The sequence below is a fragment of the Plectropomus leopardus genome, chromosome 7 (assembly GCF_008729295.1).
Source record: "Plectropomus leopardus isolate mb chromosome 7, YSFRI_Pleo_2.0, whole genome shotgun sequence".
Classification (NCBI taxonomy): Eukaryota; Metazoa; Chordata; class Actinopteri; order Perciformes; family Serranidae; genus Plectropomus; species Plectropomus leopardus.
This window is the reverse complement of record NC_056469.1, coordinates 1246548-1263712: the sequence shown is the minus strand read 5'-3', so window position 1 is coordinate 1263712 and position 17165 is coordinate 1246548. Positions and strand designations below refer to the sequence as shown.

At 41.6% G+C, this 17165-nt stretch overlaps 1 protein-coding gene across 1 annotated transcript in view; it reads right to left on the bottom strand.

The window, feature by feature from the left end:
* Positions 1-17165, bottom strand: part of dyrk1b (dual-specificity tyrosine-(Y)-phosphorylation regulated kinase 1B) — a 44444-nt gene that overhangs the window by 6733 nt on the left and 20546 nt on the right. The window contains 10 exon segments of the mRNA XM_042489612.1: positions 932-1052; positions 1649-1789; positions 3215-3361; positions 4565-4701; positions 6386-6535; positions 7856-8003; positions 9206-9394; positions 9967-10086; positions 15062-15157; positions 15159-15232. Coding sequence (XP_042345546.1) covers positions 932-1052; positions 1649-1789; positions 3215-3361; positions 4565-4701; positions 6386-6535; positions 7856-8003; positions 9206-9394; positions 9967-10086; positions 15062-15157; positions 15159-15232 — 1323 coding nt within the window.

Sequence of the window (17165 nt, the reverse complement as noted above, 5' to 3'; positions counted from 1 at the left end):
GGAGGTTTCAGATTCCTTTCAAAGGAATTTACAATTTTAAACCTGGAGCATGTTGGTTTGACTTCTCTCAAAAAGATGGGGAAAAAGGCAATGAGCAACTTGGTAAGAAATGCTCAACAGATTTAGAAAAAAAATATAAAAAAAGAAGAAACCAAAAAAAAAAATGCTCGGGAAAGATGTCAAGGGAAAAGGAAAAAGCTAAGGTCAATGATTATAACTACAACTATATTTATAATTACCATAATAATGTAATGTTACAGAAAATTATTGAAATGTTTAAGTCCCCTTTTTCAGGTCATTTCCTTGGCTTTTTTAAAATTTTGTTTGCTGTGCCAATTCCAGGCCATTTTCTGTTTCCTTTTTTAAAAATGAATATCCTTACTTAATTTTATGGGTAATTTCTTCTTAAGATGCTCTTTGCCTTCTCCCATTGAGTTTGAAAGAAATTAAGCCCATTTTAGTTTATGTTTGAAAGAGTTAACTGCCAAAACTAACGTCAAATATCCATTGATTTAGAAATGAAAGCTTTTTGTGTGTGTGTGTGGGGGGCGGGGTCTGTCCTGTGTGTTGCTCTAGTCCTGGACCTAGAGCAACACACAGCTTTTCTCATAATAATAATGATAATGACTAACAAAAAATATTGTTTGGTCTGTTTCTCTTGACAGTTATTACTGAGGTGGATTTGAATGGCATGTTAATGCCACATGCCACGTGTTGGGGGATTCCATTTAATCCATAATAAAAATGATACTGCAATGAAACGTGTGACTTTACACCTTCAGTAATGCATTGGGTTATCAGTGATGATAATTTTTCATAAACAGGTAGCTGCCATAATGGCTGTATTTTGACTTACATACATAAATAAATAAATGGGAGTCCGACAAATCTGGTGTGTGTCCCTGCAGATCATTACAAAGTGTGGGCTTACCTTTAAACTTCAGGTAGTCACAGGGGGCGTGTCCTGGCTCCCCTGCCCTCCGCCCCCCTGGGCCCCCAGTCTCTACACCCAAAATCTCATGAAGACGCCGTGTGGCTGGGGGCTTATACTCCTGGGAAACACACGCAAAACACACAAATATTTAGATACAGACAGAGAAGGATTTAGAGAGCCCAGTTACCTCCCACAGCAGTACCCACAGGCTCTAATAGATGCATACATCTGCACGTCCTGTAAACTCTTAATCATTTCTAACACTACAGCTGTGTTACTGTTTTGAACACGTTGCTGAGGTTTCAAACTATTGAACACTGAGACAACAATCAAGGTGAAGTAATGAAATCCACAACAATCCATGTCCTAATAAGCCACAGACTAAGTCAAGACAGTTCTTCTATTCTTCTCCTCTGACAGAAAAATAACACCCAATGAAAACTCCAGTCATTTGGAATTCATAGTCTTTAACACTCTTCACAAAAACGTGCAGCATCTAAACATCTTTTTGATGAAGACTTGTAGTAGCAGCATGTGCTTCAGCTGCAGCACACCCACACGTCCCAGTGACTTCATTCACATGCTGCCCACTGTTGCTTCACACTCACGAGGCTTTCACTTTGTTTACAAGTCCAGCTGCTATCTGTGTCACCAGTAGGAGTCAGAGGACACGAGGTGAACGCTGAAGAGGGACCTCTGAATGTAGTCAAATACCTTCTTGATGTCCTTGTTCTTCTTCACTGTCCACAGACCGTCTGACAGCTTGTCAAAATACTTCCTGGCTTTAGGAGCTGCGTCCAGCATGTGGCTGGGAGGGACCCCCAGAACCTCCACAATCTTATTCATCTGGTCAACCTACACACACACACACACACACACACACACACACACACACACACAGATAATTAGTCTTTGTATTGTGGACAAACATGTGAATTGAGGCAGCAACATATAACAAACATGCACCCGAGTGGGACTAGGATCCAATTAGAGCGGTTCAGGCTCCTGACTCTGATGGTGCACGCTACACTCCAAGTCTGTGACCAAAAATATGCTCCTTTTCCTCGTTTATTAGAAGTGACTAATTTGCACACAGCATGCTGGGATATCTTTGATGTGGACAGAGTTGGCTTTGAGCGCGTGACAAGTCAAAAATTCTAAAGGTGCTCACATCGAGACGGACACTCAGGCTGCAGCACCGGCGACTGTCTAAACAGCTCTTTGTACAACCAGGAAATGCTGAAGTGAGACTAATGATACATGGATCATATCTGATAATCTATACATATAAAAAAAACATGTTTTTCAGTGAATGCCTACGTTTAAAATATTGTTCATTTGAGTCAGCCGTTTCCAGTTGAATTTGTAAAATATGACAGAAAACCGTTGTGTACTTTTGTACTGTGCCTTTTCTTTAGGAAGTATTTCACTAATATAAAAAAGACCCTCACATAAAACTAGGCCATTTTTGCAGCAGAATGATGCAAATATTTATGGAACTGTTGCTACATGAGCAGAGAAAACAGAAAAAAGGACACTTTTGATCAAAAGGTAGAAAATCTACATCTACCAGAATGCTATGTGCCTGATAAGACCAATAAACTTTTCCACTGGAGGCTGATGATTTGTAGACTGGTCTGAGTAAAAGAATGGCAGCCAGCCTGATGTTGTAAAACATATAAACTGTAAGCCTATATACGTTTCTGAAAACATTTGAGGCGAGAAAAATGCAACTCAGTAACAAAATCTTGGTTTATATTTGATCAGAGCAGCTTAGTTTTACTGTTTGATCTCTTTTTTTTCACTGCGCAGAAAGCAGTATGGCGCCCACTTCCAGTTCACAAACTCACGCTATTACAGCTAAACAGGGTGTTTAAATGTGTTTCTGCAAACATATTAGGAGAGAAATGGGTAGCGCAGTAACATAATCTTAATTTACATTCAATCAGCCATGCTAGGTTTACCTTTTGGTTTACCACATTACTTTGATGAAAATTCAAAAAAATGCACTGCAGGAAGTGAACAATGCCATCAGCAGCAACATGCCCGAGCCGCCGGATGGAATTCTTCATAGTACCTGCCGATTTTAATCAACTCATCCTTCAACTCCAAAGATGTAGCATGAATGTATTGTTGAATGCAGCAGAAAGTTTCTTTTTAGCTCATGTTAGAGCTGGAACCCAGAAACCACGGCCTAAAAGCAAACCAAATCAAAGGTTTCCACTAAATCATGGCTCTAGCCTTTTTAAAAGGATATGTTTCTGGTGTTGTTGCTATTACCTCATTGGAGCCGCTGAAAAGAGGCTCTCCTGTGTGCATCTCCACTAGGATGCATCCCAGAGACCACATGTCGATGGCCAGGTCATAAGGCATTCCCAACAGCACCTCGGGAGAGCGGTAGAACCTGCTCTGGATGTACTGATAGATCTGAGAGGAGGAGGTGGAGAGGAGGACACATTACACCACAAAGCTTTGCTTTATATCTTCTCATGTTCAACTGATTCAGCTGCTTTGTAGAGCATGTGTTGCATCATTAACAACTGTAAAGCACACGTCACATCAAGGTCTCATATGGAAGAAGTCAGCTGAGTGTAGCGTCAGTGTGCTGCCTGCTGTTCCAGGAGCTGTCCACTGTGAGGAGCAGCAGCACAGCCAGTCACACACAGTCTGTTGCTGCCAGCCAGGAAATGAACCCTTCACATTAAAGCTCACCTGACTGCAGTTTGTTTTCACACAGTAGCACTCACATTTCCCACCTGCATCAAACACTGCTGCTACAGTAAGGCCAAAGGGCTGTGGCTCAGAGATAGAGCGGGTCGTCTTCTGATTGGATGTGCAGCAGTTTGATCCCCGGCTCCTCCAGTCAACATGTCAAAGTATTATATACTATATAGGATATTGAACCCCAAATTGCTCCTGATACTGCGTCATCGGAGTGTGCGTGCGTATGAATGGATACTGAGTAGCGGGTGGCAGCTTGTACTGTAGTCCCTGAATGTGTGTGTGAATGGGTGAATGTGACATGTAGTGTGAAAGTGCTTTAAGTGGTCAAAATTTGGATTACACTTATTTATGCTTATTTAAAAAATCTAATAAAATGAGACAACACACAAAATCAATGTTTGGATTCTGTGTTGACTGGGACATATGTGTATGGCACATTCATACATCTATTTTCTAAAACTTGATTGATGAGGAGCATCCCCCAGTAAGTACATGTGAGCGACAATTATAGTGAATTTCTACATATGAAGTTAACTGATAAATGCACTATGGGGAGCCTGTTGGCTCAGTGGATAGAGCGGCGCCACATTTACAGAGGCTGTGTCCTCGCTGCAGCGGCCGCGAGTTAGAATCCGGCCTCGGCCCTTTGCTGCATGTCTCTCCCTCTCTCTCCCCCTTTCATGCTCACACTGTCCTGTCAATTAAAGGCACTAAAAGCCCCAAAAAATTTAAAAAAGTAAATGTACTCTGACAGGCATATTTGGAAGGTCTGTGTGTGTGTGTGTGTGTGTGTGTGTGTGTGCGTGTGTGTGTGTGTGTGTGTGTGTGTGTGTGTGTGTGTGTGTGTGTGTGTGTGTGTGTGTGTGTGTGTGTGTGTGCGCGCGCGCATGCGTGCGTGCTGCTCACCCTCTGTCCGAGCTGGCAGGAGGATCCAAAGTCGACTATCTTGATGGCAGATCTCTTGGGGTTACACAGCAGGATGTTCTCTGGTTTCAGGTCGCAGTGGATGATTGACAGCTCTGGAGTGGCCAGGAATAATAACGCTGTGGACAAAAAACACCATCATTCTTTTTTATTATCTGGACCACCTTCTTCACTTGGTGATCACTGTAGTTGTGTACATCCTATTTTAACCCTTTGGAACTTGAAGCAAGATCACTTTTCTTGTTCTGCTTTCAGACGCCCCACAAAAGTATTCAAACCTTTGAATAAAATGGTGTGATTTCTTTTGAAAACATGGGAAAAAAAGAAATGAGAAATGTTCCACAAATTGCAAGAAATTAGTCAATTAGAAAATTATTTTTAAATAATTATTATTAAATGCTAATTATCAAAAATACATTTTTAAAATCTTACAGAATTCTTATTATTTTCAAGCACTTTTCTGGGCAATTTCTTTTATTTAAAAAAATATATATATATTTTACTCATTTTCTGGTAATTCTTAAAAAAAAATTTCTGCTGATATAAAATTGATATGTGGCATAAGTAGGGCTGGGGCAACGAGTCGCTGTAATCGATTACGTGAATACATCGATTCCGGGTAACGTGTGTCAGCTGCAGCACATCTAGAGAAACGGTGGCTTGCCGTTTTTCTGTTTGTCAGAACAAATCGACAGTGAAGATGGTGCTTTGATGATTATAATGACTCTATACCACTTTTTACTGCAGTTTAAAGTCTCTCTGTCACAGAGATGAGGAAATACAGAGATGTCTGTTTTACCTCAACTTCCTTGCTTCCCTTTCAAAACAAAAGCCCTTTGACTGTGTTTCTGTGGACAGAATGCCATCAGTTGCTGATTCAATGCATTTTATTTTGAAACATTAACAGGACGGTGTTGTCAGCTGTGCAGAAGCTTGCACAACTTCATAAATGAGTGGAATATGTGCTAATAAATATGAAAATACAGCACTCATGTCAGCAGGCAGCGATATGTCTTAAGGCCCAGTTAAGGCTGGACTTTTGATGCAGAAAGAATGTACTAGTTATAATGGTTTCTGTTAGAGAAAAGTTATAGTGTTATTCAAATTGCACTAATTTTACTGTAAAGATGTTTTGTCATTGTTTGTTACTATAACAAAGAGTAATTGTTTTTGTTACTCCTCCCATAAGTGACTTGTATTTTACATTGTTTTATTTTTTTTGCTGTTGGATTGCTAAATTGTAGATTGCACTACATTCCTTTTACTTGAGTGGAACAAGCTCTTGCATTAATTTTATTTTGGAGAGACTTTATATCAGGCTGTAATACACAGATTACCAGTTAAGACTGGGCTATTTTTTGTGTATACTCTGTCATGATTGAAGATGATTGAATAAGATATTGAAATATAAATGACAAGTTTTAAAATGATCTTTTCGGAAAAGTCCTTATTATATTAATCAAGTAATAATAAAAAAAAGTTAGATACTTTTTTTTTTTTTTTTTTTTAAAAACAGTCGATAAAACAATAATCGATAAAAAAATAATCATTTAGTGCAGACCTAGGCATAAGCAGTACATGAAATACATTACAAAGGGAAAAGACCTCTGTCAAGGAGCTCTTGAATCATCCCCCTGATTTATATTTTCATAATTATGAAATTTTGTCCTTTGCTTTAATGAGCAGCATTTGACCCACAATATTTCTCCCTGCCTGATGTGATCCAAAACTGCTTTCTTTTGTCCACTTGGGGGCAGACAACAACAAGCTACAGAGCACATGTGAGCGTTTCCCTGCACCCACCTGTACAGAGCTGCTGTGCAAATTTCCTGGTGAGGTTGAGGGAGACTCCTCTGAAGTTGGTGTTCCTCAGCAGATCGTACAGGTTGTAGCTCAACAACTCAAACACCAAACAGAGATGGTTCCTAAACATAAAGTGACGCTTCAGGTGGACTGCACAGAGACAGATTGACAGACAGACACAGACACAGACACAGACACAGACACACACACACACACACACACACACAGACAGATGGGAGACAAGGAGGAAGGTTAAGAGATCAACTGAGATATGAATAAGGTCCGCAAACAGAGCACAGAGCAACAGGACAATCCTTTCTTTGAAAATTACACACATGTCAATGCCATTTCAAGTCAAAATCTCCTGAGTAATCAGATCTCATATCAAAAGTGGGGTGCAGGGTCGTCAAATGCGTCTTTCATCATTCATTCTGGTTTGCTGGTCTGGTTTGGGAGGAGCTGACTGGAGATAGGGATTACTGATCCAAACCGTTCAGCTGTTCTGTTGTCCTCTTGTACTGTCATGGTATGTGCTCACCTTATTAAAGAACAACTAAGCCCCCCACTTTTGGCTTGGATGCCTCCTCCTTCGAATGTGAAGAAAGGTTCACCCAATTGTGCTGCTTCTCAATCCACAGCACCTCCCTGTCCCCCGCACTCACCCGAAGTAGTAAGATGGTGAGAGGAGGGCAGTGCAGTAGTGACAGGGGGCTTGGTTGATGATGAAAGCAACTCCTGCTTCCAGGATCAGCCAATAGCAACATTCAATTGCAATAGCAGGTTTGAACCTTTAGAGGGCAGTCACTGTGCATATTTATAACACAATATGAAGAATTTTGATACTGCCCCTTAAATAGAAGAGCTGGACCTGAATCAATCAACAACACTACTAAATACAAATATATATTGCTTTTCAGCTAAAAAAGGGGGGTTTGGGGGTTTAGTTACTCTTTCAACACAATTATATTACTTCTGTTTATTAACAGCTAAAAGTCCCTTTCTAGCTTTTTCTGGAGCTTTCGATAGCATCCCACAGTCTTCATTAGTGGATGGATCTCAATCACTACTCAACTGTGTTTTTGCTTTACAAGCCACATACTAATTTGTGTCGAAGTTAAAAGTTCAATATCACAAGTGGCCATAATGAATCTGTGTGTCTACAGTGATGGTCAATATAGATACTGATTAATTTACTGAAGATTGTGGGGGATAAGAGGGAGCTCAGTGGGAATAAGAGTTCAGCTTGACTGTGATTTTATCCTCCAACATTTCATTATCATTCAGGACTGGCTGTTTGCAGTTTTCATCGTAAAATAAACCTTTCTATCTATAGTCTGATATTAGTGTGACTGGAATGTCTGTCTGTGAGGTTTCATGTTCAGTCGATAAGCAAGGGAAAAAAAACCTTCTAACGAAAAACAAAAACCTTGTGTGTGTGTGTGTGTGTGTGTGTGTGTTGATCCTCCTTACCTATGTAATATTTCATCTCAGTGTCATGCTTGTTCATGAGCTCCAGCAGGCGTAGTTCAATCTGTGCCTGGTTTAGAAATGCCTTCTTGTTCTTAATGATCTTTATGGCGACCCATTCCTGCTCATGGTGGTCGTAGGCCTTCACCACCTGCACACAAACAGAAACACACTTTGTCAGCTCATGCCATGATAGGCACATACGCTTAGAGTTATTATCTTCTTCATGAGTCAGGGAGTAACTTGATGTGTCCTGTCATGTATAGTATAGTATAGTATAGTATAGTATAAAGATAAGATAAGATAAGATAAGATAAGATAAGATAAGATAGACTTTATTGTCCCCAGCGGAAATTTTTCATGGACGTAAGTGCAGTGCTTCTCACAGTAAATACATTATTTAACACGGAAAGGGAAAAAAAACAAAAAAAAAAAAAAAAACACAGACAGATAGTGGTCCACAATGACCCAAAACAATCTGTGTTGAGAGTACAGAAACTTGCCTGTTCAAAGCGGGAATATCACGTGGAAAAGGGTGACAGGGTGGTCTCCCCTCTGAGCCAGGATAAGAGGTAGTAACAGACACCGAAGCGAGGTCTGTGTAAAATGTAAAGCTGCAAGAATGTGACCATGGTTGGCACAGGTGTGCCTGTTTTGATTTTGTGTTATGTTGGCGACCATATCGCAGGAGATTTAAAAACAGCTGTTAGCACAGTGGCTTAGTCAAAGAAAAAGAACAGCGGCTGTAAATGTACGCAAACTGGGAGAACAATGAGATTCAGGTGCTCCTTACCCTCTGAACAGAGGACGTGATTAGCCGCCATATAGCAGAGACGGCAAATGATTGTGATAGACATGTTATGCCTTTGTTATTGTTTTGAAGGTGCTGCTGACACATTTATTATATGTCACACTAGACAACATGCTGTTGTGCTACACGTCACGCCCGTCGTGCCTCTTCTGATTGCGGGATGCAGTGATGCAGTGTATAATCACACACTGGAGTGGAATAACGCCCTGGTTGTCTGTGAAAAATACAAAGGAGGCATAAAGAGGGGACTTTGTTGCTGCCCTATGGTGCCATCTCTGTGTAAGAGCAGCTTTTGGCAATTCACTAAGACCAACTTATCTCTGACTGTTGGAGCCACTCAAGACATTAAACAAATCAACTGCAATTTGGTGACATTTCTGCAAACATGCTTGGTTTGCCTACTGTCCAGTTCAACCAATGTGATGAGGAGAGGGTGTTGTGCTTTGAGAGATCTTAGAGTTGATTGGTTCTTGATACCCCATCTCAGACTGTTGGTGTTTATAAAGAACCAGAATTTGTACGTGTGGATTCAGGTTCCTCACCTGTCCGAAGGAGCCCTTCCCGATCAGTGAGTCTATCTCATAGCGGTCCAGCCACTTTTCTCCATTCTTGACAATGTAGTCATAGTTGTCGTCGTCATAGCCATCGTTATAGACTTTTCTCTCCTTCTTGGTGCTGCTGTCCTCTGGAGGGACCTGCTGGGCCCGCCGCTTCTTCTTAGTATAGTACACCTGTGGATAGACACAACAGCTCAGGCTCCTTGCTCTGTATCATGGTACACCTACAGAACCCCACAGCACTAACAGACCATTAACTAGCATTATTTCACTCTTTTGTCCTTCTTAGGGTATCAGGAGCTTGAAGCCTACAGCTGTAACATCAGCAGCAGTTGCTGTAGTAAGGAAACAGATATGCGTCAAAAGTAGTTAAAAAAACTCCTAAAAAAGCTACTTTAGTAGTATTTTATTAGAAACGTGTATTTTTTAGTTAGTTAGTAGTTCAGTGCTAAGCAAAAGCTGATGACACATGCTGATACTGAGTGGGATTGACTTTACGTAGCTTCTAGACCCCTCTGCTCCCACCCACAAACAGTAAACCCCAGCCAAGCCTGATAACCAGCCACGTATTCCTTACAATGATTTATCCCACATTTGGCTTCATCTCAGCAAAACAGGCACATACACTGAACACCTGAGAAAGTCTTTAAAACAACAAGAGTCAAAATACACACGTGTTTGTTTGTGTGTGTGTGCACGCACGAGCATGCATGTGTGTGTGGTATAGGCAGTCTCATGAATCATACCTCATTGATGTGCTTGTAGGTTTTGATGAGGTCAACAGAGAGTTTCCTCAGTGGGGCGCTGGCAGGGTCTCTGAAACTAGGGGGGATCCTCCGCTGGAGTATGGTCATATCAGACAGCACCTGCAGAGAACAGCAACATTTCAGACACACGCCTCAAGTCTCAATGAGCACGTGACAATCTGGAAACCAGAGGGTGGAGCGTAGTTGCCACTACCTTAGCACAGACATACAGGTGTGGAGGTGTGACAATGCTGGGACATGTGGATCTATCTGTCAGAAAGATGCTATGACGACGGCAGCGCATGTAGATGCAGCAGCCAGTAGCTCCTCAAATCCTTGCTCCTTTTTTGCTATATTTTTTCGACACCATGGCCCCTTCTGCTGAAGCAAGACTTTTATACGATAGAGAAGCACTTATCAACATCGGGAAAAGTTATGTGGGTTTTGGACTAAATGCAACAGACTGTGTGACAGCGGTGAGTCAGACCAGAGGGGAGAAATGAAACCGAAAGCGCCGGAACGGAGAGAGGCGCCGGATTCTACCTTCATCTGTCAGGACATTACTGAGCACTTAAAAGAACTGAAAACACTATGTGGATTCTGTATATCAGTAACTGCAGTTCATCTCTGCATTTTCTGGTCATAAAAGATCAACCACATTTTATTGGACTACAAAAGGGACCAAGGGCAGCCAAAAGAACCATCATGTTTTATCAATAATGTAGATTCCCACCAACTGTGCCTAGTGCAGGAATGCCTTCCTTTGGCAGATTTTTGGACAGCTCAAAAAATGATCAAATGTAATATGCTATATTACCTTGATGAAGTCATTTTAATAGTAACATAACTTATAACATTCTTAGCAGGGTATCTAGTAATCTGTAACCTATTACATTTCAAAGGTAACCTCCCTAACACTGCTTATGAAGAAAACAGAAGTTATAATGTCTGAGAGCAATCGAGGATGTGGAGGAGGATGTCAGGACAAAAGCAAAGGACTAAGATGTCCAGCTGACTTTTGCCAGCAGCTGCTGATTGCCACCTTCAGAGAGTGGACATAACCACTCATATTCCTAACTCATACAAGTTCAGCTGAGCAGTGACATGACGTCAGCTTCATGCAAACATCTTCTTCTCTTGGTCCCTGTCCAAATGTTGGGAGCAGAGGGGAGAACTGGAATAAGGACTGATAGGTAAACAGAGAGCTTTGCTGTACAGTACAGCTGGATCTCCTTACCCACAGTTCAACACGCATGCGTGCGCACACACACACACACACACACACACACACACACACACACACACACACACACACACACACACACACACACACACACACACACACACACACACAGCATCACAGCAGCCCACAGTGCCGGCTCCTCTTCAGTTAGTCTGACCAGGTCGCTGTAACACCACACACCTAAAAGCTGGTTACACCTCAGCGCCACCTCCAGACTTACTAGTCTATCACAAAAACTTTGTTGGATTTAAAAGCTATTCTTGACTCAACCCAAATCACCTGAACACAGCTCTGACTCTCAATATTCAGTTCATGTCATCACGGCCCTTGTGCTCAATTCTCTGCAGCACCTCCCTCAGATACCTGGGAGAACACAAGCATTAGCTTTGTCCACATCCACAGATCACATGTTAACAGTATTGGCAAACTGCCGTGACCCTTGGTTTATCTGTGAGAGGATCAAAAGTTGCTCTGTAGGTTGTCTGCAGCCAGAGGAACCCTGGCCTTGTTCTTCCTGGATCTGAGGTCCTACAGATGGCTTCCCCAGGCAGCAGTGGGATTCTATGATAGATGAGACACACCTCTGCCTCACACATTTCAGAACTGAATAATACTGAGTAACACTTGGTACCAAAGAGACCTAAAGAGCCTTGGAGATGGCTCTAACACCCTGGCTGTTGCAGCTGTACCTCCTGTCCAGGAGGCAGGACTGTCAGCTTCAGGTGCTCCTCAATGTGCTCCTCACGACTGTGTAGGAGGGGGAGTGTGTATCTCTGGCAGAGCAGTCACTGCACTGCACTTCTCCTACAGGATACACACTGCTGACTCTCAAGCATGTTTTGATAAAATTAAGAACATGCAGTGTCACTGATGGCCAGCTCCTCACACATCTCACACAGATGCCCAAATTCCCTCAGTGTACTGACTCGTGACATGTCCTGCTAATGGACCAATGCTAACCATGTCAACATCAAGCTGAAAGCTCATTGGCTGCTGGTGTGTGAGTGTGCAGCCCATAAAGGCTGAGATGTTAGCTGCAGCCCGGGTTACACTCCACCCTGTGCCCCTTTGCTGGGAGTCATCCATGCATGTCATTCTTGCACCCTCCTTTCCTGTCACTGGCCAGCTGTTCTGTGCCATACCTACACATGTGTGTGTATGTAACATTTCCTTCATTTGATGGTATGTATGTGATAAGGTTATTCTACAGGGTGGTTGGTGGACAGCAGCAGCCTGTGGTGAACAGTCAGATTGGTCCAGAAGTAGCTGGGTTCCAAAGCGGCAGCATGGTGCTTTGCTTCTCATTCAAAGAACACAACAGTGATGTTGTTAGGGGCGACCGCTCACTGCCTGAATAGTTGGGTGGGTGGTGCATATGAACACTGATGTTGGCATTGATTACCAGCAAACTTGCGCCTTCTAAAATCAAATCTTCTGTTTTAGCTCTGATGGACACATTTCCTGATCTGTAAGGTTCACATGTTAACTTTCACTTGGATAGAATACCTGAAACTAAATTTTAATCTGTCAACAGACTAACTTTGAAAAACAATACAAGTTTTCATTAAGTCCAACTGTTGGCTGATTATAGATACTAGACAGTGTGAAGAGAGTGAATAAGGATCAACTGTGGTAGTATGTATATACATTTTGCACTCTGTATGTATGTTTCCAACACAGATCTGAGTGAGCCATGTGTACAAAGATGCTTACTTTTCATAGACAATAGAACATTTGCCTTTACTGTTGGTGTTATAAAACAACTTGAGCTTGATCTATACTTATGCAGTAGATGTTTTGGACTCAGCTGCAGAGCCTAAACAGTGCTATGAACTAAAAATATATTATGGTGTTGTGTTTTCTTTACAAAGTATTCTAAGAATCATTACATGGAATTTTTATACAATGGAAGTTTTTCGACAATATCGTGATTCTCAGAGACACTTCCTTGTGAAAAGGATCCTGGTTCACGTATGCAAACATGTAATGGATACTACAGCTGTGTGTGAAGGATGCAGGGGACAGATGTACACATATGCATCCATGCTTTCATGCGGTCTCATACACGCACACACGTCACTAGCCAAATGATGCCTGCCTACAACAGCTGGTTGATGAGCTATGAAGTTATGAAAGAAAGGTGGCGAAATGATGTTTGTGTGTATCTGTCTGTCTACTTGTGTATGTGTCTTTCTCTAAACTTTGGTAATGTTTTCTGTTGAGAAAAACATCTTAAATACTTTTTTCTTTGTACATGCACCTGTTTTTTTTTTTGTTTTTTTTACTGCACCACTTGTTGTATTTGTCCTTGTTTATCAGCACTTCTGTTGTAGCCAGATCTACAACTTTTCAGTTTAGTTTGGAGTGAGATAGTCAGCAAACCTGTTAAGGTTTTTATGACTATTCAAATATGAGGAAATCATGAATTTGTTTTATTGTAAATTGATGTTAATATTTTCCCTTTAATCAAAAACTGCACTAACAAAAGTTCCGATTTGACAGGTTCACAGTAAGGGTCATCCTGAACACAATTCCACTGAATATTTCAGCAAACCTCTGAAGGAAAACATGGAATCATTATTTTCAATACGTTGAAATGTCATCTGAGTGACACCTGGAGGCCATTTGTACAACAGGATGTGTGACTTCGTTTGTAGCTTGATTATAAAATAAATCCAGCAACTGGAGCTTGCTCTAAAGTTTGGAGGTTTGGCAAAGTATTTATTTAATAATGTTAAAATACACTCTACATCTCCAGGGGGAGACAGAGCGTGCCAGTATGAACACAAGCTATACAAAAACTTTGATCAGGACACGTCACGTTACTCTACACTCCTCAGTGTGTGGACTGCACTGCAGGCTGCAGTCTGCTCTCTGCTCAGTGACAAAAGAGTGAGAGCTGAATCATGTGACCGGGCCCAACACATCAGCAGTTCTGCTTCTACGTCTGGTGAATGATCTGTATCGTCAATGAGCTGCATTTAATCAGCTATGATCATCTGGTCATGGGTCACAAAACTTCTTCTTCAGTGACGTCAGATATTCAGCAGGTTTTATTTCACATATGATGTGAAATAAATGACTGCTGAAATACGAGTCTTCCTTAGTCCTTTTTGATAGCTCCAGGTACCAGTACTGTAACAGATATGTATTATACTCTGGCAGCTGGCTTGACCGGGCTTTATATGGTGCAGCTGTTAGGCTAGGTTAGGTCTTGTCTGTCCATGTCATATCAATGTCCTCCCTCTGCATTGCCACATTATCAGTTATGAAATTGTTTGTTTGTTTATGGGCTTTAATTGCATTCATGACAGAGCAGCTGCAGAGTGAGAGGAGAGGGGATGACATGGAGCAAAGGGCCACGGGTTGGATTCAGACCCGGGCTGTTTCCAAGTAATTGGCCTGTACGGGTCACATACTTTGCTCTGTGAGAAAATGGACGTGTGGCATGAGAGCACATGAAAAGTTTTCCAGTCAGTGCGTCAGATTTGGCAGCTCTCAAAGTTAGGTGCACCTGTGCATATAGAGCTCAGAATTGCACACACATCTCAAATTTTACGTGCATTCCTGTGCATATGCCTCTCCCTTGATTAGCATCAACACCAATACAGCTATCCTTTGGCTCATGACCAAACTTTCAATAAAATGTTGTGCAAGTCTGTAGAGTTATGTGTTGTGATCTCTATCAAAAAATACATGAAGAATTTAAACACAGCCCTCTGGTGTTGGGGTGCTGCTATGACAATCAACAGGTGAAACAGGTGAACTATAAATCAGTTCCTGTGCCAAAGGCACGTATGGCATAACTGCTGGAGTACTGTGTGTGTGTGTGTGTGTGTGTGTGTGTGTTACCTGCTGCTGCTCGGCCATGGAGTGGATGGAGCTGAAGGAGGGGTGTGTATGTGTGTGCTGGCTGGTCATGGCTGGCTCAGCGAGGGAGAAGCGGCCCCGCGAGGGAGAACCCCTGGGCAGTGGAGGAGGAGGAGGAGGAGGAGGTGGGCGGACATCCTGAGCTGCTTACACCTGGAGAGAGAGAGAGAGAGAGAGAGAGAGAGAGAGAGAGAGAGAGAGAGAGAGAGATGATTAGAGAGGGAAACCCCAACATTCTGATCTGTTCCTCTGCCTCCAACATGGCTACCGCTGCTTTTGTTCACAAAATATGATCAGAAAGCACATGTCCATCACTTCCATTTTTACTTTATGAATCAGTCATTCATGCTGTACCATCCACTACAAATATCCAACTGAATAAGTTTGAAAGTCTTTCCATCCCAAGCTGCAAGAAAACACACCAAACATTTGAAATACATGCAGCAGAGGATTTTCAGAAAATTTGAGGCCTCCAGAAAGAATCTCAAGAACTGCAACAAGAGTTCCTTTAAGCCAGAGTTAAGCTGATCCTGCATGGCTGAGGCTTCAACAGCAAAATCTGTCCCTTTAAAATGTCATTATATTCATTACTTAATATCAACACATAACATAAGCAAGTGGAATATGGTCCCCCTAAAGTAAAGAGCTGTGATGTGATCTGGAAGAGGTGCAGAGAGCTGGATTTTCCCAGTGCAAACATAAACACCAACACAGTGTATGGAAATGACCTCAGACACACCACTGACATTTCTGTACTGATATCTGTGACTTATTTGCCAACATACATGCTACTGATACAACACTGATAAATTTGTGATAACTTAAAAGAAAAACTTCACCCCACCAACAATCATTTGTATTGTTGTGACTTAGCCAGTGTTATGTTGAATTCATGAAGAAAACTTTGTTTTTCTCTCATGCCTCCAATGAACAGAGAATCCATGCTCAGTATTTTCCAAACAGACCACCCTTTTTGACAGGGAACTGAATTAAAAGTGAAACTTATCTATGCTTTCTCCAAAGAAACTCCACTGACAAAAACAGTCATTTGACCTCATTCGAGCTGCTGATCTACCAATGACCTCAAGCACTTAGACTGTGTTGTTGTGCAACTTTGGCCAATCTGAACTAATTCTTTAAAACACCAAAGTCACACAATATTACTACCTAGGGGTTGAGCGATATTGGTTTTTCAGGGCCGATACCAATAATTAGCAACTAATGAGACCGATAAATGATATTTGGAACCGTGTTACAAGCATTTTTATCAGAACTTGGGCTGGATATATATATTTGTCCTTCCTCTTCATCACTGGGTTTCTACGACTCTGACACATTTTTAATGTTCCTTAGAAACTTTATTTCCCCTTTTCTTTCCTCCACTAACTGACACAGGTTAGATTTATTTACATCCTGCTCCTCTTCCTGTGCACACACATGTCATTTATTAATGCATCGTAGGGAGAAGTTAATGTGTGTCTGTTTTGATGCAACAGATCCTCCTCCAACACAACGTAAGTAGCAGAATCATTAAGTAAAATGACATCATATAGAGGACTGAATCAAGACTGTAATGGTATTTTTAATTAATAATGAGGCTCTACTAGGTGGCAGATTACACTCTGTAAAGATGAACACTGTGTCAACGTTTTTAACTGTTAAAAAATGTGCATGAACATCTGTCAACCACCAACAGCCAACTGTGAACCAAAAAGACCATATAATCTGCATCCGTCTTAAAGAACACTGAAGACAAACAAAAAAAAAAGAATATAAAGTAAGACTTCATGTGATTGAGTGAAACTTAAACTGTTAAAGCAAACGTTTTGCTTTGCTTTGGCCTTGGAAAAAGACTAAATGCTAAGGTCAGTAATCTGCACTAAATGAGTGAATCCGTGATTCACAACAACCAATCAAACAGCTCTCTACTGATGTCTTCTGATGTCAGCTCAGCATGCTCAATCAGCTGAAAGACAGGCCAACACTGGGCTTAGCAAACCACACCAGACACACTCCAAAAGCTACAGCTGCTGGTCAGCACAACAATATGATGGCTGTTCAGACATCTGTCAGTCTCATCCTGTAA